Below are 24,006 nucleotides of genomic sequence, written 5' to 3'. Positions count from 1 at the left end.
AGTTCAGTGGTTCTCTGAATCTCTGAGTAAATGGATCTTAGCCTGTCCCGGTTTCCCCGTGCTAAAGCAGAGAAACACACAACGGCCCACCTTACCTTCATGCTATTCCAGTATGTTCCTTCTATTTTTCTCTCTCTCACCTTCATATTTTCAGCCTATCCTTGGAGAGCTGCCCATAACCTGTACAGCCTCCGCTCTCACCTCCCTCCTGTTAAGGTCTGTAAATAAGTCTGGATGGCGCCTGGCATTTTGCCGGACTGCGGCACCCTCCACTTCTCACCCCACTTCCATCTGGCATGCACTCCCCTTCTACCGCAGCTGCCTCCGATAAGGTCCCTGGTGTCCAGAGGTCATTCTCAGCAGCATCTGAAGCTGTGGTCAATTCCCTCCTTTCTGAGCCTGTTTCCTCCGTGAGATGGTAATTCCCACCTTCCCTGATGATTCTGAGGATTGCACGACTCATTCATTTGGGTATGGAGCAAATATGTCTAAACACCTGCTGTGTTTTCTGCTGGGTTCTTGAGGGCCTTGATTCCAGGGGTGTGCACCTCCTCCTGGGCTCTGCAAATGCTGTTACAGCAACGTGCAAAGTCTTGCATTCTCCCTGATGCACAGCGGACATTCAGTGAGTGCAGGGATCTTTTCTTTCTATTCCCTCTGGGCCTCAGCTCATACACCCAGAAAATAGGCAGAAGGGGTGGGCTTGCTCTCTGAAGCCCTCTGCATCCCCTCTGGCCTCCTCCACTGGGCATACTTGCACTCACCTTGAGCTCCTGTGTGAGCCTTTGTGCAGCCAGGATGCCCCTGAGGCTGAGCGTGGGAGCTTCGGCCTTTGGACTTGTGGGAGTTCGCCTGGCCCTGCTTCTTGATGGAAGACCTGATGAGGAAGCACTGCTCCCCTGACTAGCTTGACGGGCAGCCTGGGGAGATATGGGTGGGCCAAGTGGAGAAAGGAGGAAGCCAGGGCACTTGTGAAGGGGTCTGCAGGGTCTTGGTCTCAGTTACCTGCCCCTGCAGACATCTATACCACCCTGACTTTGCACCCCAATTCAGACCTCTTCTTCCTTTCCACAAATGGGGATCCATGTGGCTCAAGTGGTAATGTGCTTACCTGGCATGCACAGGGTGCTGGGTTTGATCCTCAGCACCACATAAAATAAAAAAAGATGTTGTATCCACTGAAAACTGAAAAATAAATATTAAAAAAATTCTCTCTCTCTCTTCTTTCTCTCTCTTCTTTCTTCTCTCTCTCTTAAAAAAAAAAAGAATATAGGCTCTCAAGCTAGTCACATGGGAGGTTCAAACCTGAGCTCTGCCACTGAGCAGCTGTGTGATCTCAGGCAAATCACTTCACTTCTTTGAACTTTAGTTCCCATATTTGAAAACTGGGAATATTTTTATTCCTTTTCTCATTAGCTATTTGTTAACCACTTAACTCTGCACCATAGGCTGAAATATAGCACTGAACCTGTTAGGTGACCCCGTCTGGTGGCCCAGACCTGTTAGATCTCTGCTGTCCTGGTGTCCATGTGCTGGAAGATAATAACCAGCCAGGGGTGTCAACTAGGGTAGGACTGCCCACAAGGGGGTGTTTAGAAATATTGAGGACAGACATCCAAAAGACATCCAAAACTCCTGGATAGAATAAAATATATTTTATTATTTACTTATTTTTGTGTGGTACTGGGGTACTGTCTGTCCATTATATTCTTGCTATTGAGTATTTATTTTTAGAAAATCTTGCTGATGAAGTAGAAGAATTGTATCTTATAGTAATTTGCATTTCTTTGATCAATACAGTAAAGTTGAAAAATAAAAAAAAAAAAGAAATATTGAGGGATACTAACGCCTCCTCAGCTGTGGGGATTAAATGAGATGAAGTGCATAAAGTTTCAAACCTGGCAGAGTAGGTGCTCAATAAATGCTTGTTAAAAGCAATGATCTCTGAACTCCACTTACCATACAGTGAAGTGGAACTGATACTCCGTACCCTGTAAAGTTAATTTAAATGAATGTGTAAATACAGCTTATCACATGGACATGTCTCTTCTTCTAAACTCTTTACAAATATTACAGATGAGGAGACAGAGGCATGGAGGGAAGTTTAAAGAATTTGCCTAAGGTCTCATAACTTGGATATATGGCTGCATAAGAATGTGCCTGGAAATCAGTAGGAACTCAATGGTTGCTTTGATACCTCTGGTACCCGTATGTGCTTCCCCACATGTTGAAGTTTGAAAGCTTCATTGTGGAGCAGGGAGTTTCCAGGCTTGGTGTCAGTACAAAGCATGTTGGAAGGCTCTGCACGGAGCTGCTCTTGTCCCTGAGACCTGGTTGTGAATGAGCAGCTGAGGAATGGAGGATGAGAAGGGGAGAGGACAGGAGGCCCCAAGGAGTGAGATGGGGCAGCAAAACCTTCCAGACAACTGTCTGGAGGTCACAGTCCAGAACAGCCATCCCAGCGGGCTCCCATGGGTCAGGGAAGGGCACGGGGCAGTTTCCCTTATGTAACCATGGACTTCCTCTGCTGCACCTTGGCTTGTTAGCGCCTGGCCTGGCCAAAGAAGTAAGGCTAATTAGTCATCAAAGGAGGGGGAGGAGAGAGGCTGGGCCAGCGGGAGGCTTGCTTTGTGTATCTCCTCACCCCCTCTGCCTTCTGGGCCTCTGCAAATCCTCTCTCTCAGGCTTCCCCGGTGACCCCATCTGGCGGCCCAGAGCTCCTGTTGCAGGCAGGAAGTCCTGGCTGCTTAGGGGCTGTGGGAGCCTGGGCAGCAACTTCTCCCCAGCTTCCCATTATGTGAGGTGGACAGTGCTGCGTCCTCAGAGGGCACAGTGAGCCTTAGATGAAGCGGCTGTGCATCAAGCTGGCAGAATCCCAGCTCAGAACATGTCCACTTGAGTCATCGTACTAGCTGCTGTCAGTGCTCAGCCACCTGCGAAAGCAGACCCCTGCCGTGGGACAGCGCTGCATCATCTGTGAACCCCTTTCCTCCAGGATCACGTGGTTAGTCCCCAGCAGTCTGATGAGGTAAGGTAAGACTAGGAACCCCACTTCACACATTGTAGAAACTGAGGCTCAAAGTGGGAACCAACTTGACCAAGGTTACACAGCATATCAGATGTGGAACTAGGATCCAAGTCTGGGGAGATTCAAACCCAAACCTTTACTCTACTCAAATATAGGTGAGAGCAATTGCCCCTTGCTGGAGGGGTAGCTTCCCTCTGAAGGGGCCTATTTTCTGCCTGACTCCCCAAGCTCCTGCCAGTCCCAGGACAGCAGGCCCCAGCTCTGCCCAGCCCCAGGTCCAGGAGCAGGTCTTTTCGGGTGCTGGGCCTTAGTTTTCTCATCTGTGACATGGAAACAGGACCTCTTTCCCTGCAGGGTGGAGTCTCAGTGAACAAGGGTGCAGAGCTGGGATGGGGGTCTGCAAATGGCAGCGATTCCAACCCTTCCTTACTTTCTTCTCAACTATCCAGGAATTGGAGGCCAAGAAGGTCACGCCCTTGTCCAGGGGCTCTTTGGAACACTTGTCCTTGGCCCCATCTAGACTTCTGGCATGTCATTTCTGAGGTGGTTTCCATACCCAGCCTCTGGGATCAGGAACAGGACAGAGTGACTGCCAGAGAACAATAGAGACTCAGAAAGAGAGGATGTGGCCTCCTAGCCCTGGGGTGAGGATCTGGCTCCCAGAGGTGCGAGGACCCACCCAAACCCCATAAGCCACCTTCCACCACCTGGGGACCCCAGCCCACCCCATCACCTCCCTTGCTCCCGGCTTCCCCCGTTTCTCTTGGACCTGTCGCTTCTCTTTCCTGTGTTCCATTCCTCATCTCCTTCCCCTCCTCTGTCGTCCAGGGACACCCCAAGCCCTGCACACACACTTTCCCATGGTGTAGACCCCATGACTTCCTAACAGGCTCCAGTGTAAGTGTGGAGTGTGACATGCCATCACCAGACAAAGCTAGACCCTACTGACTTCAGGGAGCTGAAGGTGGAAGCTGCTCCATGTCCCTACCTCCTGGCCTCTGCCCCAGGGCCACACTCAGGGGAAATTCTCCAAGGTTCCCCTGACCTTTAGTAAGAGGGAGATGTGGCTCCTGGGACCCAGCCACGAGACCCCAGGGGTGGACAGACCTCCCTGGCCCTGTCCTCTGCCAAGTCCTCACGACTGGCCCAGGGAATAGGGAAGATACCATTCTTGTACCCAGAAACCAGTGACAGATACAGAAATGAAGACAGAACTGATGCAGAGAAGAACCCCAGTTATAGACATCCACTCCCAGAAATCCACGCTGACATCTAGGGGTGCTGATGTGCAGCCCTGAGCTATGTAAGCATGTGCTGTCATAGCTACATGCACCAGGCACAGATGTGCACACCCAGAGACAGAGATCTGTACAGCAGCAGAAGCTGCATCCCCGTGGGACTATGTGTGCCTATGGAGAGGCACTTTGTCCCTGGGAAAATTGTGCACATGCACAGCTATGGCATTTATGCTGATTTGTGCTGAGACATGGATGTATATACTCAATGAGGACATTCACTCAGAAATCTTTGAATATATCCATAGGGAGAAATAGACACATTGACAACACAGTACATACAGATTTAGAAGTAGAGCCATAGATACATTCACAGAGACAGAAGCACTGCATGTGTGATCCATGAGTGTGTGCAAAGATGGATTTGTGTGCAAAGAAACAGATATGAATGCACAGCAGTGAGTAGTCACACAAGAGCATATTCACACTCAGAAAGGGACAGCCACACCCAGAGATTAGTGTACTTGGTGTTCGTTACATAGATATTGAAGTGACTCACATACCCAGAAAAGAATGTGCCCAGGTGATGACAAATGTACACCCAGAGATGGGTACACATGTGTGCACAGCAACAGAAACACACAGCATCGGTTCCCCGACTTTGGATGATGTACTCACAACCTTGTGGAGCTCACACTCCTTCAGAGACATCCTGTGTCCCCTAGCTCCGGGGTTCTGCAGAGCCAGCCATGGAGGGAAGGGTAATCTTATGGCAAGAGACCCCCCCTAGAAGTTTAAGAGTGGGTCCTCAGAGCTCAGCTCATGGGAGTTGGCACAACAGGGCCTGACAGACACCCAGGCGCCCAGGGTTGAATGTTGTGGGTAGCTTGGACACACCCTAATGACCCTGGCAGGTGGCAGCCTTTGTTCCTTCTCCACCACCTCCCCTGGGGACCAGGGGAAAAGCCATGACCAGGCTGCTGATTGAAGGGAAAGGCAGCCTGGCAGCAGGAGGCCCCACCCAGAGGTCACTTCAAGGAGAGATGGGTTAAAAATGAAAAATACAAGAAGCTCTGAGGTCTGTGTAGCATTTGGATTTCATACAGATGGAATGTAGGATAAGGGAGAGCACACCTCCAGACTCCCTGTGTGCAGCGCTCTCGCATACACCACCATGCCTTGACCCATTCTGTAGATGCCACTCTCCTCATTTCCCAGATGAGGACAGAGGCCTGGAGAGGTCAAAGGACTTGTCCAAGGTCACACAGCTAGTAGCGCCCACATTTTTTATTTGAGCCCATGTGGTCTCTGTTTGAGGACCTTCTTCCTTCACCACTATACCAGACCATCCTGGATTCCAATAGGAAGCTGTTATGTTGTGGTCTGAATGTTTACATCCCCCCAAAATTCATGTGTTGAAATTCTGACCCCAAGGCAGTGATATTAGGAGGTAAGAACTTTGGGGAGACCAGTCAACTTTGGGGCCCTGGACAGGTGGGTTGGACATGCCTTGGAGAGAACGTACTATATGGCCTACGGTCAGTGGCAGTTGGGACAGGAGCACAGCTTCTTACCACTCAGGTGGAACACCCTGAGGGTAGTCAGCACTGTCTCGGAGGTGCCCCTGGGGTTGGGCCCTGTCTCCCACAGTGGCATCCTGCCCACTCATACAGTCTGAGTTGCCCCCCACCCCAACCCATGTCATTTCACATCCTTCCCTGTGCTCCTTGGGATCGCTTCCCACGCTTCCTGTCACAGGGTCTTCCCATGGAGGAACTCACCCCAAGACCCCAGGGCCTGTCTGATGAGGGGTGCGTCGTGTGCTGGGGAGGTCAGAAGTCTGCAGCCTGGCCCCTGGCCTGAGCTGGGTGGCCCCCTCCCTGGCCTTCTCTCATACCCACAGTGGGTAGGAATGTTTAATAGAAGCTCAGCCCTAGGCTGCCCAGAACCTTTCTTTTCTGTCAGTCAAGGCCCACAGGTGAGCCAACCCTTCAGGCTGACCACTCCTGATGCTCCTTGCTGAACACCTTCTAGGTGGCCTCCTGTGCTGGCAGCCAAGGGCTCCTTGGGGACTTCCTGACAGAAGGGTGGGCCAGAGGCAACATGTGGTCTGGAAAATGGACATCTGAGTCCTCTAGGGTAAATAAAAAACATCCTTGTTGGTTCTCACACAAGGCCAGGATGGCTGAGACATCCTTCACGTGATCTCATTCAATCCTCCCCGCAAACTGCAGGCAGCTGCTGCCACTACTCCTTCCCCAGCAAAGAAGCTGGGCCTCCAAGAACTCAGGTCACTTTCCCAGACCCCCTCAGCGAGGCAGCTGTAGAACCAGGATTCAGACCTCAGTCTGTCAGAAACCAGAGCCCAAGGGCCTCCCTGGAAAGGAGGCTAGTTTCCCTCCAAAGCCCCTGTGCCTGGCCCAGACTCTGCAGAGGTGGAGCTTAGAAATGCATGTTAAACTGAACTGACCCACAGGGACAACTCTCAGAGAGAAAAAAGGCCCTATTTCCTGTTGGACACAGAGCCATGAGGGCATTTCTGCAGCCCCAGCTCCTTGCCCAGGGTCTGGCTCTGGGCATAGTGATGTTCAAGCAAGGCTTGTGGATCAGTAAAGGAACCAACATGTAATATTTCTGGCCAGAATGCTCACTGTGGCCCAGAGCTAGTAGGAGCTGCACAACATAACTCAAGCGCCAGTTCTGCTCTCCTGCTGCATTTTTTCATCAGAAAGACTTTTCCTTGTCTCCTTCTGCCATCCTCCTTCATTCTCCTTCTGTGTTTAATTCTCACATCTGAAGGAAGCTTGTCCATTTGTTCCATGCATTTGAGGTTCCTTCTGGTTTCCATAAGGGAAGAATAGGAAAAAAACAGTAGTAAGTTCCTACTGCATGCTTTTAGCTCACATTCTCATTCTCTTTTCACAACCGTCCTAGAATGGACCCACTGGACTATGAGAAGCACAAGACCCACACAGGTTAAATGACTTGTTTAAGTCACCTGTTCAAGTTAGAGGCTGAACTGGGATTGATCCCAGATCTGCCTGGCCCTGCTACTTAGGCCCTTTCTCTACCACCCAATTTCCTTCCAGGTCCAAGCTGCTTGCCTTCCTGACAGAGTCTGGCCAGTGCAGATCTCAGAACGTGTCAACCTGGTGACACTAGATCCGTCACCTTAGAGTGGAGTGAAGGAAGCACCTGGGGATCAGCTTACTAATTCGAGGGGCCTATGAATTATTCACGCCACCATTAACTTGGAGGCCCCTTCAGCCTCACCTCTCTTTCCCCTGCTCCAGACCCTCAGATCCAGGCTCACCTGAACTCTGCAGCCCTGTGGGGTCCCCTGGTGAGGAGATGCTGACAGAGCTGGGGTCTTGCCTGCTGCTGGCTGTAGCACTGCTGGGCCCAGGCCCCAGGGCCCAGGCCATGAAAGGTAGGAGCGCCTGGAGATGTCAGAGCCAGGAGTGGGGAGCAGGCAGAGCCAGGGTCTCCTGAGGTTTCCATGTGAGAAACCAGAAAGTAGGAGGCCCTTTTTAGTGGAGGCTAGCTGAATTGAGGATTTGTTTCTGGGATGGGGAAGAGAATATTTCTTTAGAGCCGGTGTCTGCCGGAGGCTTTACCTACATGATTACATTTCATCTTCACAACCAACTTCGAGGTGGTATCAGTCCCCATTTTATAGGAAACTGAGGGCTAGCTATGTTAAGGAACTCATCCAAGGCCACAGGATCATGAAGGGCAAAGGGAATGGCCCAGAGAACTATTAAAGTTTCCTCACAGGAACAAGTCTTTGTCCTCCTGAGGGCCGGCTGCATTCCCACTGCCAACTGCGCCAGAGTCAGTGTTCCTTGTTGTTCCATTCGGTAGGCTGGGCTGATAGAATTTCACCCTTCTGTAAGGGATGCATGGAGGGCTCAGCAAACAGCTGTCAGTGCCCCATCTTCCTCAAGCTCAAGGGGGCTCAGTCACCTCATTGCTGGCAGAGATGGGATGGACACTCACGTGTTTCAGCCCATGCCTGAGCAGCAGGAGGAGCTAGTCATTCCCATTTTCCAGCCACCAGGGTTCCAATGGCTTTGGAGTGACCTTAAGGTTCAGCATGCCTGGCTGGGTTCTTATGGACAAGGTCTGTACTTGTCCTGGTGCCCTGGGCCACCTGAGCTGTAGGAGTTCTGCTCTGATACTCTTATGGCCTTTCCTGCCTATGGGCAAGACTGGGGGAAGGACAAGGACAGGCACTGGATATAATGTCTCTTTATTCTCTTGCCATAAAGGCATGAACCAGACACTATTGCTGGCACTGGCCTGCCCAGGGACCAGGCAGGGAGCCGACAATGTGACCCCAATGTACATCTGTGCAGCCAGCTCATAGCTACCCAGCAAAGAAGACAGCAGCATCCCCATTTTATAGGCATGTGACTGAGGCACACAGAGGTCAAGCGATTGTGTCCTTTCTCACCAGTCTTCCCCAAATAGCAAAACTTTCTCATTTTTCTTGGTCAAACTCAATATCATCATCTCTGTAACTCTTGTCCTTCACCTAATACTGTTGTCTCCAGACAGATCAGCTTCCCTCACTCTGGACTCCAAAGTTCCTGTGTAGCCATAGCATAGTCACACTGCACTCTGTCATTCGCCTGACTCTCCCATCCTGCCTCTGCACCCTCCCTGAGCTGCCCAGGAAGCCATCCACATCCCTCATTAGCCTTAGTTACTTTCTTGCTGGGGCATGCACTTGCTGCATGTGTCTCACCTCTGGGGACTTTAGTCAAGTGTATTCTTCAGGACACCTTTGGGTGCAAGTGACAGAAGCTCAACCTGAATGAGTTTAAGCAAAACAAAGCAGCACTGTGAATGGAACCAGGGAGGCAGGGGTGTAGCTGAGGTGGGCTCAGGGATGCCAGCAGCCAGGACCTGTTGATCCCAGGGCCAATTTCACTTTTCACATGGTTCTTGCAAATTGCCCACCAGGAGTCTTTCATAGACCCCATGCCTGGTCCTACCCAGGGCTCCCACTCCTAGACTAGAGACTATAAAGGAAAGGAATCCCATCCCGATGTTCTGAGCAGAACTCTGGCCTCCACCTGAGCACAGGCACATCCAATAGGCTGGTCCTGCAATGGCAGGCTCCAAGGATGGCCCTGCTAGGCTCATGTGTCTGCCTGCAGGGCAAGGAAGGGGAGCAGGAGGTAGAGGGCAGGTGCTGAGCAAAGCAATAGATGGTAAATAGCTTCCCTCTGCAGCTGTTTTCTCATATGTAAAATGGAGTCAGTGAAAGCCCTGCCTTTCATGGGCTGCTGTGAACATTATTTGAGGTCATTCACTCACTCATCCATTTGGTAAGAAGGCACTGATGCTAGGGCTTGGGATATAGCAGGGAACAAAAGGGACCACAATCCTTGCTCTCATGGAGCTTCCATTTTCATGGAGGGAGACTAGCAATGAACTGAATTACCCAAGTAAAAACGTGTTAGATAGTGATGCATAGTGAGAAGAAAAATACAACACTATATCAAGAGTGGAGGAAGGAGTGGAAGGGGCTCTTGATTGTGAGTAGGGTGGTAAAATGTCATAATAAAATTTGAATTACAAAAAGTTTTGAACCTATACAAAGTAGAGAAAAGTTGTATAATAAATCCCTTTATCTCCATCAACCAGCTTCAACAGTTAACATTCTACCTTTCTTGTTTCCCATTTTGATGGTTCTAGAAGAATCTAAAGCTGATTTCATATTTCACACACAAATATGTCAGGATATACCTATAACCTAGAAAGACATAAAACCGTATTAACCCCAATATCATTATAATGGAATAATTCCTTTAATTTTATCTAATATTCTGTTCATGCCCAGTTTTCCCTAATTATTGCCTTAAGAAGTCTTTTTTACAGTTCATTTGTTCAAATCAGAATTCAAAAATGTTCATACATTATATTTGTATTTGACTCTTTCAACATAACCATGTGTCCCCCACCCATCATTTGTTGTTAAAGTATCCCGAATATTTAATCTTATACAATATCCTATGTTCTGGACTTGGCTTAATATATCCCTGAAGTGTCATTAAAAATGTTAGTCTAGGGGCTGGGGTTGATGCTCAGTGGTAGAGTGCTTGCCTCGCAAGCATAAGGTACTGGGTTCAGTCCTTAGCACCACTTTAAAAAAATAAATAGATAAAAATAAAGATATTGTGTCCATCTATAACTGAAAAAAAAAAGTAAAAAAATGTTTGTCTAGGCCAAGTGCACATGGGGCCTAGCTACTCAGGAGGCTGAGGGGCCAGGGAGCCTGGGCATTGCTTTCAAGATCAGCTTGGGCAATACAGTGAAACCCATGGGAAAAACCTCCTAACTTAGTTCATTTTTTAAAAAAGTTCCTCTAGAGCTGGGGATGTAGCTCAGTGGTAGAGCACTTGCTTAGCATGTATGAGGCTCTGGATTCGGTCCCCAGCACAACCTCATATACACACACAAATCCCCCTCCATTTCACTCTAACTTATAGATGGATCCAGAGTCTTTATTAAATTCAAGTTCCTTTATTTTATTTTTCCAAGAAGACTTTATAGGTGGTGGTATGTATTACAGATTGTCCAAGGTTGCACCTTGACAATAAGATTTATTGGTGGGTTCAGGAATTATTAATCTGATTCATCCATTATAAATTTCCATATTAACTTTTTTTTCCTTTTTTTAAAAATATTTATTTACTTGTAGATGAAAACACAATATCTTTATTTATTTTTACGTGGTGCTGAGGCTTGAACCCAGTGCCTCACACATGCAAAGCAAGTTCTTTACCATTGAGCCCCAGCCCCAGCCACTTAACTTTTTCTTAAGTACTAGGGATTGAACCCACTGAGCTACATCCCTAACCCTTTTACATTCTTAATTTTTTATTTTGAGACAAGATCTCACTACATTACTGAGGCTGCATTTGAATTTGTGGTCCTCCTGCCTCAGCCTTCCGTGTGTCTGTAATTATAGGCACAGGCCGCTATACCTATCAACTTTTGTTATTTTTAAATTATAAACAATTTCAAACATTTAACAAAGTCAAAAGAGCTTTATAGAGACTACCTATATACCCAACCATTTAGTTCTTACCTATCATCAATGTTTTACTCAGTGATTAGAATAGATATTGATGATGTTTATACATCCAGTATTTCATTAAGATTTGCAAAACTATGATTTTCTAATGCTGTTATTCTTTCTGCAGCTGTCTATAAAAATAATTTTCCTTCACCAGCTATTTGGTTGTTTGAAAATCCAGTCCATGTGGGAGTGGCAAAGTAGAAGCTTAGTGTATTTTCCTTTCTACTTATCAATTTTCCAAAAATAAATTAGTGTCTCAACAATCTCTAAAAGAAACCAATAAGTTTCTTTTGCATCACATTATGAATTCATGAGTTTTTAAAAATATATTTGATATGTTTCAACCTACTCTAGTAGTTATTCTTTTTTTGATGCTCAAATTGTACCTTCTTTTATAACTTTTAGTTCCTCTGTCCTTTCACATAATCCCAGCAGTCTATGGTACCTTCTTTGCTCTTTAACACAAAGCTATTCAAGTATATTTTACATATTTCTTGTACTAGACCTAGTATCAGCCATTTCTCTAAGTAGCCCTGGTTCAATTGGGCATAAGAATCTTAATCTGAAGTCTAGTGGTATAAAATCATACTGAAATATCATTGCTTCTAGGCCTGTTTAATGAACAGAGTATTTTTTTGGAAATAAAAATAAATTTTAAATTCAAATTGATATGTTCAGTTCATATTAAGGATACAGAGTTTTATTGTAGTATTTGGATCTCTTATCTCTTACACTGAAAATTCTGCTTTGTATTGACATTAGCATATTTATTTTCTTTGTTCCAAAAATATTATAATACTTTTAATAATATTTGATATTATTACTAATAGTAAGACTGCTGAATATGGTTTAAGATTTCTTCATGGCTCATTTTGACCTCAGGATATATTCTACTAGGCAGGTGCAGTTAAAGTGTAGTATTCCTAAGTCATTTGTAATAATTTTTTTCCCATGAGATTATGTCTCCAACTTGACACAGTTAGGTTTGCTTCCAGTGAGGATATTTAGGGGTTTCATTAATTTTTTTTATCTTTTAAAATTATATGAATTATTTTCTGGGATCACAAGTCAAAATGATGAAACAAGGTGAGTGTCATGAGGACTGGCCATCAATATTTCCTGTATTTTGTATCCTTCCCCTGACACAGAATCATTCTTATTAGTTTCCTTTTGTACTCTTTTAAAAATACAAGCGAATGTGTATGTACCTATGCCCTTGAATGCTGTAAACAGACTGCACGTTTTCACTGAAGGGTGTTGTTGTTATTAATTTTTTCCTTTTTAAAAAATTTGTTCTAATTAGTTTTACCTGACAGTACAATGCATTTTGACACATTGTACATAAATGGAGTATAACTTCTCATTCTTCTGGTTGTACATGATGTAGAATCACACCGGGTTGTGTAGTCATATATGCACACAGGGTAATAATGTCTGATTCATTCTACTGTCCTTCTTACCCCCTCCTCTCCCTTCACTCCCCTCTGTCTAATTCAAAATACCTTTATTCTTCCCTAGCCCCTCCTGATTGTGAATTCACATCTGCATATCAGATAAAACATTCAGCCTTTGGTTCTTTGGGACTGGCTTATTTCACTTAGCATGATATTCTCTAGCTCCATCCATTTACCTGCAAATACCATAATTTCATTCTTCTTTAAGGCTGAGTACTTTTAAAATCACTGATAGCACATACCCAGGACCTGGCACGTGGTGCAGTTTCATCCAGGGTTGAGGGCCGACTGCCTCTGTTTTCCTTTCTCACTTGTTTTGTTCTCCACTTACCATTATTTCACAGTCGGCTCATGTGTATTTTCTGTCTTTCCCACCAGAAGGTAAGTTCTGTGAGGACAGGACTTTCTGTTTTGTCCCTGTTGTAACCCTAATGTCTAGAACAATGCCCTGACATCTCAGACAACATTTGCTGAATAAATAAGAAAGAATGCTTCACGAGAATTTAAAGAATATATAAATCCATGAACAAACACACGGATCCGCGGACTGCCTCGGGGCAGGGCCTGCACCAGGACCCAGCCTCCCTTGCGCATCAACACATCAACGTCCCCAGCACTGATTCTGGGCCGTCCTTCTCTCTTGCCCCAGGTGTCAAGTGTGGGGGTGTGCTCTCAGCACCTTCTGGAAACTTCTCCAGCCCCAACTTCCCGAGTCTGTACCCCTACAACACGGAGTGCAGCTGGCTGATTGTGGTGGCCGAGGGGTCCTCCGTGCTGCTCACCTTCCACGCCTTTGACCTGGAGTACCATGACACCTGTGGCTTCGACTTCCTGGAAATCTACAACGGGGCCTCTGGAGACAAGGGCAATCTACTGGGGAGGTTCTGTGGCCAGGTGCCCCCGCCCCCCTTCACCTCCTCCTGGCACGTCATGGCTGTCGTCTTCCATTCCGACAAGCATGTGGCCAGCCGTGGCTTTTCTGCAGGCTACCAGAAAGGTCAAAGGGGCTTACGGGTGGGAGGCTGGCTCCGGAATGGAGGTGGGAGGGGGGCAGTGGGGTCAGGGGAGGTCTCTGTACCTGAGTGTGAAAGCTGTGCTGTGACCTTTGACTCTGTTCCTGGGCACCACCTCTAGGCTGGGGCAGCATGACCTCACTGACCTGGTGGCCGTGGGCTCCCACGCTCAGGCAGTCGTCCTGTGCCTCTCTCTGTTGCTCCTGGAGCCCCCAGAAGGTCTCATCACGTGTAGGAATGAGGCCTGGGTGCTCTCTACCTTGTCCTTCTTGTTCTATGTCATGGCACCAGCTTGCTGGGGACCCTGCTGCTGCTTCTGCTGCTGACGCTTTGCCACATCCCGCTCCTTCCTGGCACAGGGAGGCCCAGGGCCCGGGGCAGGTGCACATAGGTCTGTATGCAGCAGCAACTCCCCCTCCCAGGACCTTTCCTTAGAACTGGCCCCATATGTGGGGTCTCTAACCCTCACTCCCTCAAGCAGGCATGTCACCTGCAGCACAGGATGGCGCAGGGAGCCAAGGCCTTGCTCTTCTTGCCTCTCTCCTTGACTCCTTCCTCATGTCCTCAGGCTTCTGTGCAGACTCAAAGCTCTCCCTTCTCCCAAGGTCAAGACCAAAGGCTCGGTCAGGTCAGCTCAAGCAACAGACAACGGCAGAGGCTCCTGGTTCCCAGGGTCCACTCATAGCAACACCGGGGACTTGGGTGGAACGCCCAGTCCCTGCTGAATTTAGAGGCACAGAACCGTGGAATGCTAAAACATAAGAATCTTAGACTGTTATCCTGCCAACCTGTTATCTCTGAAGTTTCAGCAGGTCACCCGGTCCCAGCAGCCCCCATCCTGGACTCTGGGAACTGGTGTGTAAATGCCCAGTGCCCTCGTGACATAAACTGTGCCCTCTGGCCCAGAGCTCCTCATGGGGTTCAGCAGCTACCTGTCCATACCTGTCTCCCTCCCTCACACCTATGTTCCCAGATCTCTCAGATAAACTCCTTGCACTCTGATCTTTGTCCCCGGGGTCTTGCCAGTGAACCCAAACTCAGGTGAGTTACTTACCTGCTCTGCTCCTTGATCTTCTTACTTAACCTGGGAAACAGCAACACATGCCCGCCAGGGTTAGGGTAGAGATTTTAAAAGGTGGAGTAGGTGCTGAGTGCTGGGCCTCTGCCTGTGGTGTACCAAGCTCTCAGTGGACGGTGATGAGGTTCCCATGACATCCCTGTGGGAGCAGCATTTGGGGGCATCTGGTTCCCAGGGAGGGAGGAGGCCAGGAGGTGTGGGGAGGGAAATTCAGTTCCAGTGGGCTCCCTTGCAGATGTGTGCGGTGGCGTCTTGACTGGTCTATCAGGGGTCCTCACCAGCCCCGAGTACCCCAACAACTACCCCAACAACGTGGAATGCCGCTGGGTGATCCGGGCTGCAGGGCCTGCCACCATCAAGCTGGTGTTTGTGGACTTCCAGGTGGAGGGCAATGAGGAGTGCACCTATGACTACGTGGCAGTGCTGGGGGGGCCTGGTCCTGCCCACGGGCACCATTTCTGTGGTGGCACCAGGCCCCCCACCCTCGTGTCATTGGGCCACGAGCTGCAGGTGGTCTTCAAGTCCGACTTTAACATTGGAGGCCGGGGCTTCAAGGCCCATTACTTCTCAGGTAGGAGGAGCTTCACCTGGATGCTGTGCCTCCCTGTATGCCTCTAGAGGCCACATTTTTCTGTCCCTTGGGGCCTTGGGCTTTCTGCATTCTCTGGATGCTCTAGTTCACACTTCCTGGCCAATAGCAAGGCATAAGCATGTCACTTCCTCTGTGAAGACCCCCCCATTCACTCAGAAAGAATGAATGAATCCCTTCCTCAACTCCTTAGCAATTTTTTTTTTCACCATGATCTAGTGCTTATCATTTGCACATGTCATTTATATATCAATCTCCTGCCTCACTGTGAGTTCCTCATGGGCTTATCTTTTTATGTAGCTTATAGTCGGTACTCATTAATATGTGTACAAAGGAACAATGAATGCTTGGAGAGTTCACAGTCCAGTGGGGGTGACGGCTAAGACAATGATAGCCCATTGTGACATGTGCTAACAGTAAGAATCGTGGGGGACTTCCTGGAGGAGGAGAGAATTGATCAGTGCCTTGAAGGACTTCACCAGAGACAGAAGGGTGTTCCAAGCAGGAGGAACAGGGTTTGTAAAGGCAAGAAAGACAGTATCTGGTGTGCTCACAGTACTGGAAGTTGTTTGATAAGGCTGTAATAATGTAGGAGGTGCATGGGTGTGTTAGCTTTCTGTCACTGGGACAAAATAACGTATAAGGAAGAAAGGTTGATTTGGGGTCACAGTTGCAGAGGCTTTTGCCCATGGTCACTTGGCCTGTGGTCTCTGGGACTGTGGCGAGGCAGAACAGCGTGGCAGGAGCGTGTGGTAGAACAAAGCCGCTCACTCATGGCAGCCAGGAAGCAAAACAGAGAGACAGGGAGGGGCCCGGGGCCAATATGATCTTTAAGGCTCTGTTCCCAGTGGCCCAGCTTCCTCCCATAGGGGTCACTTACAGATTCTACCACTGCCCATGAGCACCACAGGCTGGTGACCTGGCTTTAACAGCCAAAAGGAGGTGGAAGGCAACGAGGAGTGCACCTATGACTATGGGGAGGACATTTGGTCAATCCACAGGAAAGGGTTGTGAGAAAAGGGCAAGGCTATGTCTGAGCTGCCTTGTCTGTCTACCAGGGAGCTTGGACTTAACTTTGAGTTCATATTTGAGGTGTTACTACTGAATTCCTAACAGGACCAACATTCTTGAAGGGGTTGCATTTGGAACGAAAGTCCCAGCTTTCAGCTAGTTTCAGTTTATTTATTTATTTAAATTTATTTTAATTTTTATTTTTTGGTTCCAAGGATTGAGCTCAGGGGCACTCAACCACTGAGCTACATCCCCAGCCCAATTTCGTGTTTTATTTAGAGACAGGGTCTCACTGAGTTGCTTAGTGCCTTGCCATTGCTGAGGCTGGCTTTGGACTCTGGATCCTCCTGCCTCAGCCTCCTGAGCCGCTGGGATAATGGGCATGGGCCACGGTACCCAGCTTAGTTTCAAGTTAAAGCAGACTTCAGCATCGGTTGTCTGTTTTGCTGGCTGTAGTGTCCAGACCTGCCAGAGTGGTCACTGTGGGGCCCCTGCAGTGCCCTCTCTGAGCTGGCACAGCAGAGGGGGCCTTCTTTACCCTCCTCTCCGATGCTCCTCCCACCCCATTCTCCCCCACCCAGGAGAATGCCAGGAGGTGTACATGGCTGTGCGAGGCAACTTCTCCAGCCCCCAATACCCCAGTTCCTACCCCAACAATATCCGGTGCCACTGGACCATCCGCCTGCCTCCTGGCTACCGCGTCAAGGTGTTCTTCCTGGATCTGGACCTAGAGGAGCCCAACAGCCTGACCAGGACCTGTGACTTCGACCATCTGGCAGCCTTTGATGGGGCCAGTGAGGAGGCACCCCAGCTGGGAAACTGGTGTGGCCACCATCTGCCACCACCCATCACCTCAAGCCACAACCAGCTCCTGCTTCTGCTGCACACGGACCGCAGCAGCACCGGCAGGGGCTTCTCCGTGGCCTACATTGGAGGTCAGCTGGGGTCAAGGGCGTGGGGGCACTGGAGTAGGGGGAAGGCGAGGCTCTGCAGCCAGCTCTGTGCGGCCTTCTCCCTCCATCCTGCCAGCTCGTTCTGATCCCATGGATGGCCTCTGCCAGCCCTTGTTTGGTTGGGCACACCACTGCCAACTCCTGGGACCTTGAGACCACACCAGGATGGCCCTTGCTTCTTTCTACTATGGCAGGACCCTCCTTCTCCAGCTTGACCTCCACCATTCTAACTCCTCCCTCCTGGCCCCTTCTTTCATGGAGCCCTGGCCTCTCTCTTACTGTGGTCGATCCCCTGGATCCAGGGGGTACTACACAAAATGTGGCAATATTGTTTGTGGAAACAACTGGCAGAGCCATGGAGATGCCTACAGCCCTGTTTGTATCATTTGGAAATACTGACTGAACAAATGGCACTAGTTTTTCCTCACACAAAGAAAAGTCTGGAGCTAGGCAGCAACCTATTGATCCAGGGACTCCACAGGATTCCAAGTGCTATTTCTGGCAGTCTCGGCCTCATGGTTGCAACATGGCTGCCACCAGTATTCTGCCAGACATCCTGTCCATGTTCAGGTTTGGAAGAGGGTAGTAGATGTGCCAGCCACATGTCCCAGGAAAGCAAAAAGCTTTTCCAGAAGCTCTCACAAGATTTTCTCTTGTCTTTCATTGGTTTACTCAGTCAGATGGCCATAGTCTACTGCAGAGGAAGCCAGTATTGGTGTTGGTTAGTTTTGTCAGTGAAGAGAGGCCACTTCTTCTCCCCTCCTCCCACCACCCTTCTCTGGATCATGGCCCTAGAAATGCCTGCACTCTGGACCTATCTGTCCTCTGCCTAGTCGGGCAAAGCTCCTTGCTGTGCAGATATGGAACTGGGGGTGTTGGAGGGAAGGGACTTCACTTTCACTGTGGTCACACGGGCAGTCCATGGCACAGCCAGGACTAGAACCCACTCTCCTGCCTTTGTGTGTGCCTGAGCAGGACATGGGGAGGGGATCCCAGGGCTGGACAGACCAGAACCACATCCAGAGCTGCCATTTGCTGACCACCCGAGTGGGCTCCTCTGTAAGAGGGGTTGATAAATGCTCCAGACGCCTGGCTCTGAGGACGTCTTTCCTTCAAGGGTCTCAGACTATTCAGCATTCAAAAGATTTTCCTCTTTCTTTTCTTTTTCTTTTAGTTGTCAATGGACCTTTTATTTATATGTGGTGCTGAGAATCGAACCCAGTGCCTCACACATGCCAGGCAAGTGCTCTACCACTGAGCACAACCCCAACCTCTTTCCTTTCTCTTTACCCCGTACAACAGGGGAGTTGGGGGCCCTGGCGATGGAGAAGGAAACAGAGCTGCAGCAAGCCCGTGGTTGGGAGGTGACCTTGGGCAGACCCACCCCTCTGGGCCCCAGTGGGCTCCATCCCCGCGGGCAGGACAGCTGTGGCTCTGCAGGCTGATCCCCTCCCCCGATTCTGCACTGGGCGGGGGGGAGGGCATGCTCCAGAAGGCCAGGTGCCATTGGGGCTCTGCCCCAGGGAGCTGGCATCTGCCTTCCTCTTTGGATCTCAGTTTTCCACTTACAAAATGAAAACATGGACTGAAAGATCTTTAGAGTCCCTCTTGCCTGTGATAGGCTTGTTCTCAGTCCTGGGCCCTCTCCCAGCTCTGTGTGATTTAGGACCAGCCACTTCTTTCCATGCCTCGAGAGACTGAAGGTTGGGGCAGCTCTAATCCTGGCTCCTGTTCCAGGGACTTCAGTGCAGGGACTCCCCTCCCTCCCCCCCAGATCCCTTTGGGAGCCCAGGGTCAGACAGGGGTACTTGTGCAGGGCCAGGTTCCAGATGGGGCCAGACTGCGGGCGGCCTCCCCACTGGGAGGGCAGCCGCAGCATCCATCAGGGGTGACACACAGTTCAGCGCCACCAAGATCATTGTGGGAGACAGCCAGCCCATAAATCCCTGACTGCCCAGACACCAGAGGCTGAAATGTGTCTGAGGCATTTCCCGCAGAGGCCTGAGAGGCCAGTCTCTTTTCCTCCCACCAGCCACCATCTTCCTTTCCCCTACATTTGCCCCTGCACCCTGTATACACACACAAATACACACAACACACCCTCATACACACACACACACAAGTGCATATGATGCTCAGAGTCATACACACAGTGCTGACTAGGAGGTGTTCGGGGAGCTGTCAAGCAGCAAGAGCCCCCTGAGAGACGTCGGACTTGGGAATTCTATAGACTCAATGGTTCAAATCCCAACTCGGCCACTGCAACCAACTTCACCTCTCAGAATTTCAGTTTCCAAAACTAAAATAGGTTTAGTGGTATCCACCTCATGGGGTCCACCCACAGTGGGGGTCCCCTTACCACCCTCTTCAAAACTGCAATTCTTAGCCTGTGGATGCAGCTCAGAGGCAGAGCACTCACCTAGCACCTACCACACGAAAGGCCCTGGCTCAATCCCAGTACCAGATGCACCCAAAACCCCTGCAACTCTCCCTCTTCCTCCCCACGCTGCGCTTCCTGTCTTCCAGTGGCTTGATTTTCCACTCTGTGCTATGTGTGTTCTACCTATTTATTGCCTTCTGCATCAACTAGAATGTAAGCTCCACGAGGGCAGGGATTAAACCCCCCCCCCCCCATTTCTGTAACTCTGGTGTGCAGCTATTTATTGAATGACTGAATGAGTGTTTAAGTGAATTGGTGGGCACATGGCAAAGTGATTGGCATGAGGTGCTTTTATTATACTTGAGAATTTTCATTTACTCCTCACTCCACCATTCATTCAGCATTCGCTAGCCTGTCCAGCCTGCCCTGGACTCAGAGGACCCCAGGCAAGCATAAATCCCTGACATGGTGCCTGTCCTCGAGTGCTTCCAGTCCGATGGAGTTAACAGAGTGGTGCATGTGAACACCCCATGCTGTGCCCTGTAGGACTCCACAGGAGCCTTTCTCTTCCTGGGCCTCTCTCCCCATCCACTACCCTTTGGGAGGGGTTGAGGAGGGAGGGGTCAGACTGCCTGCCCCTTAGGCCTTTAGCTCTTCCCTCCCATTTCCAGTGGTGCCCATGAATGTGAGCTGCTCACGCACGGACTTCCAGATCCTGATCTCGGCTCAGGTGCTGGCCCCACTGGAGCGGACCAAGGTCTACCTAGGTAGCCGAAACTGTGCTGCCCAGGAGGTCGACAACAACTTCCGGATCCAGGCTCGCTTTGACACTTGTGGCACTGAATCTCAGGTAGGGGTGAGATGGGGAGGAAGGAGAGGAGGAGCATGGGTCTGGGGGAGGGGCTTTGGCCCTGCAGAAAGGCACCTGCCTGCCCCAGCTTCTCCTCTGGCTCTGGGGGGGTACACAAGGCTGGATGCAGAGCTCACCCCTTCTTGGCTTCATTTATCCCAACATCTTTGCTTAGTGTAGACATAGCAAAGGACTCAGGTGGAGGGATTGAAGAGGGGGTCCTGCTGGACAGCCCAGTGACAACCTACAGCCTCCCCTGGTGCTGCTCTCAAAAACCCAGCATGGTGGCACACGCCTATAATCCCAGTGGCTCAGGAGGCTGAGGCAGGAGGATTGTGAGTTCAAAGCCAGCCTCAGCAATTTCACAAGGCCCTAAGCAACTCGGTGAGACCCTGGTGTCTAAATAAAATACAATATAGGGCTGGGGATGTGGCTCAGTGGTTAAGTACCCCTGGGTTCAATCCCTAGTCCCCACCCCCCACCCCGCCCCCTACAAGATAAAGGCCTGTTGGTGAACACCACTTAAGATCTTTGCTGCTCCTCCCCTTCTCCCTCCCTTTCTCCCCCCAGGCACCCAAGTCCCTACTTCTTTAGTACACAAGGCTGTCAGGCTCACTCCTGCCCACCCTCCCCAACCTGGGATCCAAATCCATCCCAGGGCTCCACAAACAAAAGCATCTTTCAAATAACAGGATCCACTTCCCTCCAAAGGCTGTGAGGCTCACAAATGAAACTTTTCTACTATCCTTGGAGTTTGAAGGCCATGAACCCAGGCATAGGGCCCCCAGAGAGTCACTGACCAGTGCCCTAAGCACCCTCTAGGAAGAGGTCAGGAAAGACAGTGGTGAGAGAAGGAACAGTGCCCTCTGTTGCAGACACTCTCCAGTCTTGGAATCTGGGCTGACTTGGCAGAAATCACGGGCTTTCCAGCAGATGCCATTCGTCCTGCAGCAGGAGCCACTTGTAGGCCTCTGGTCCTTCCAGTCTGCTCCTCTGCCTCCTGGTTCTGAGAGGAGAAGTGCAGGGGGCCTGGTCTTTGCTGCAAAGACATTCTGCACTCATCCTTGCTCCATGCCCTGAGTCCCTGGGGATTTTCTTGGAACAGAACCACATTCCAGAGTCATGGAAAGATGGAGACAAAGAAATCCCAGAAACTCCCAGAACCAAGGACCAATAGACAGAAACAGAACCACCTCAGAACTCAGGGCCGCAGAACCAGAGAATCGTGGAGTCAGTAGCTTGGAAATGTAAAACTTGAAAACCTTGGATCATAGATGCTTAGTGAAACCCTTACCAGCACCAGACCCATAAGGCCCGTCTCTACATAGAATTGCTTTCAAAGAGGCTCAAATGGCCAAAAGCAATAATAAAAAATGAAAGCCCAATCTTTCTGTGCTCATTTGAAAACCCTAGAGACTTGACTTCCCAACCTAGATAACCACATGTCCTTCTAAAGGCTCTTACTCAGGAAAGACCCCCACCCCCTGCTGAACCCCCTCCTCATCTTATATGGTTTTTCTCTCCTTTCTTCATTATGTAGATTGACTTCAGCCTTCTTACTGGGTCCCGTTTTACTCTTGGCTCCTGTCTTGCTTCGTCCCATGTCCCCAAGCCCCAGGACAAAAGTCCCTTTCAGGGTATAGAGGCAGACAGACTGAGGCTCCCTTGGGGACATAGGAATAGGGTCTTTTGGAAGCCCAGAGAGATCCCAGAAGTCACCTAGTCTATAAAACTCCAGATGGTCATACCCTTCAACCCTTCCCAAGGGGTCGCCCAGTCTTGGGAGATGCGAGCTTCCTACTGCCTGTGCTGCTACCTATTTTAGGTGGCTTCAGTTTTTAGGAGCCCTGCCTCTGCAGCAGCCCCCTCAGAAGAGACAGTTTGGGTGGCCCAAAGAGTCTGCTACAAATGTGACATGGTGAGGAGTGGCCTTGGGTCACTGCAGCCCCAGCCTCCAGACCCCACAGACTGCTCACTGAAGTGCTGCCCCACAGGCCCTGGTGCCCCGCCAACACAGGGTACCTTGACCCCTGCCTCCGTCATTCTTGGGGTGAGGAGGCAGCAGGCTCCCCAACATCTCATTCCACAGTGCCTCCTCCCTGCCCTAGGGTACTGTCTCTGGATGTCCAGTGACTTGAGAGCAGGGACTCGTACTGCACACACAACTGGGAGAGAAGCCTCCAGAAGGAAGGCCCCACAACCCCAGGGACAAAGCTGCTAATTGAGAGGCAGGAGAGTTGCTCCTGAGCCTCACTGCGGGCAAATCATTGCTCTCTTGGCCTTGGTGGTCACCCACATTTGTCACAGATGGGGACTGTCTAGATGCTTTTTGGTTTGAGTAGCACCGTTGAACAGTTCTGGGTGAGAATACGGTCTCTGTCACTTGTATGCTAGGTGACCCCAGAGAAGAGTTAACCTCTGGGCCTCAGTTTCCTCATGTGTAAAATAGGGATATTAATGAGGATTATGAGATAATGCACTTAGGCTACAGAACTCGAACATGGTAAATGAGCCCCCAACTGTTGGCCATGGTTATTGCTACCGCCTTTCATCAACCTCACCTCATCAGATCTGATCCTCTCCTTCCAGACAGCCCATGCCCCTAGGGCCCCTTTTCTGGATGGGGAATCAAGGCTCTGAGTGAAAGGGAGTGGGTGGCTGAGTGAGGACCAGAAGCAGGTCTATATATGCCTAAGGGAACAGGTCAGCCTGTGCTCCATCAGGTGACAGCAAGTGCCCTGTGACCCCACAGAGGAGAAACAACACCTCGGTGATCGTCAGTGTGCTGTACATCGACTTCTCGGCCCCTGGGCTGGAGGACATCCATGAGTACGAGGTCCGCTGTGAGCCGCGGCGCAAGGAGGCTTCTGTCCACCTGCTGTCTGGCTCTGACTGGCTTGGACCTTATGCTGCCACTGCTGAGCACCTTCAGGAGGCACCCCCCAGGGAGGAGGTGGAGACACTAGAGAGCCCAGTGACCGTGGTGGCTCAGGACACCAGTGACTTCGTGTTCCTGGGCCTTTGCATCCTGGCTGGAGTCCTCATGATCACTGCTATCGTGGTCCTGATGCTGCTGTGAGCAGGCAGGGCAGGGGCTTGCTTCTGGCATCCCTGGAAGGCAGTCGACTTGTTGGTGACCAAGAGCAAGTCAGGTCCCTCTCTGAGCCTCCATTTCCTAGGGACCACCCCTCTGCCTTGCTCTCTCACAGTGCTGGCGTGAGGCTCAGAACATGAATGGAGAAGGGCTTTGTAAACTGCAGCCTGCCGTGTGTGGGCCCAATTGTGGTTATGATTAAGGTTAAAAATATTCTGCTCCAGAAAA

At 50.0% G+C, this 24,006-nt stretch overlaps 1 protein-coding gene and 1 long non-coding RNA gene across 8 annotated transcripts in view; one reads left to right on the top strand and one right to left on the bottom strand.

Annotated features, from left to right (window-relative positions):
- LOC101958104 (uncharacterized) overlaps positions 1–3,237 on the bottom strand; it is a 22,937-nt gene extending 19,700 nt beyond the window's left edge. Inside the window, exon 1 of one of the 2 annotated variants that reach the window (XR_013427795.1) lies at positions 96–3,237. This is a non-coding gene — a long non-coding RNA (uncharacterized LOC101958104). The remainder of the gene's footprint in view (positions 1–95) is intronic. The other variant, XR_013427794.1, reaches the window with a different exon arrangement.
- Cdcp2 (CUB domain containing protein 2) lies at positions 2,594–24,006 on the top strand. Of its 6 annotated transcripts, none has more exons than XM_078026311.1 (7): positions 2,594–3,028; positions 7,557–7,693; positions 13,460–13,807; positions 15,137–15,472; positions 17,083–17,436; positions 20,506–20,684; positions 22,225–23,381. In XM_078026311.1, exons 1-7 carry the CDS (start codon positions 3,024–3,026, stop codon positions 22,405–22,407), a joined length of 1,542 nt encoding a protein of 513 aa, XP_077882437.1. In that variant the 5' UTR covers positions 2,594–3,023; the 3' UTR covers positions 22,408–23,381. The 6 variants fall into 6 exon arrangements, with proteins under 6 accessions (XP_077882437.1, XP_077882438.1, XP_077882439.1 ...); XM_078026312.1 differs by lacking the exon at positions 22,225–23,381 and adding an exon at positions 21,560–21,775 and having other exon boundaries at positions 2,595–3,028; XM_078026313.1 differs by lacking the exon at positions 22,225–23,381 and adding an exon at positions 21,790–22,069 and having other exon boundaries at positions 2,596–3,028.

The sequence above is a fragment of the Ictidomys tridecemlineatus genome, chromosome 11, assembly GCF_052094955.1.
Source record: "Ictidomys tridecemlineatus isolate mIctTri1 chromosome 11, mIctTri1.hap1, whole genome shotgun sequence".
Lineage (NCBI taxonomy): Eukaryota > Metazoa > Chordata > Mammalia > Rodentia > Sciuridae > Ictidomys > Ictidomys tridecemlineatus.
The sequence above is the reverse complement of the archived record's forward strand: the minus strand, read 5'-3'. Positions and strand labels throughout refer to the sequence as shown.

Coding starts and splice junctions, on each gene's coding strand:
- Cdcp2 (XM_078026310.1), top strand. Junction 17,437..20,505: donor CTCCGTGGCCTACATTGGAG/GTCAGCTGGGGT, acceptor TCCCATTTCCAG/TGGTGCCCATGAATGTGAGC. Junction 20,685..23,436: donor CTTGTGGCACTGAATCTCAG/GTAGGGGTGAGA, acceptor GTGACCCCACAG/AGGAGAAACAACACCTCGGT.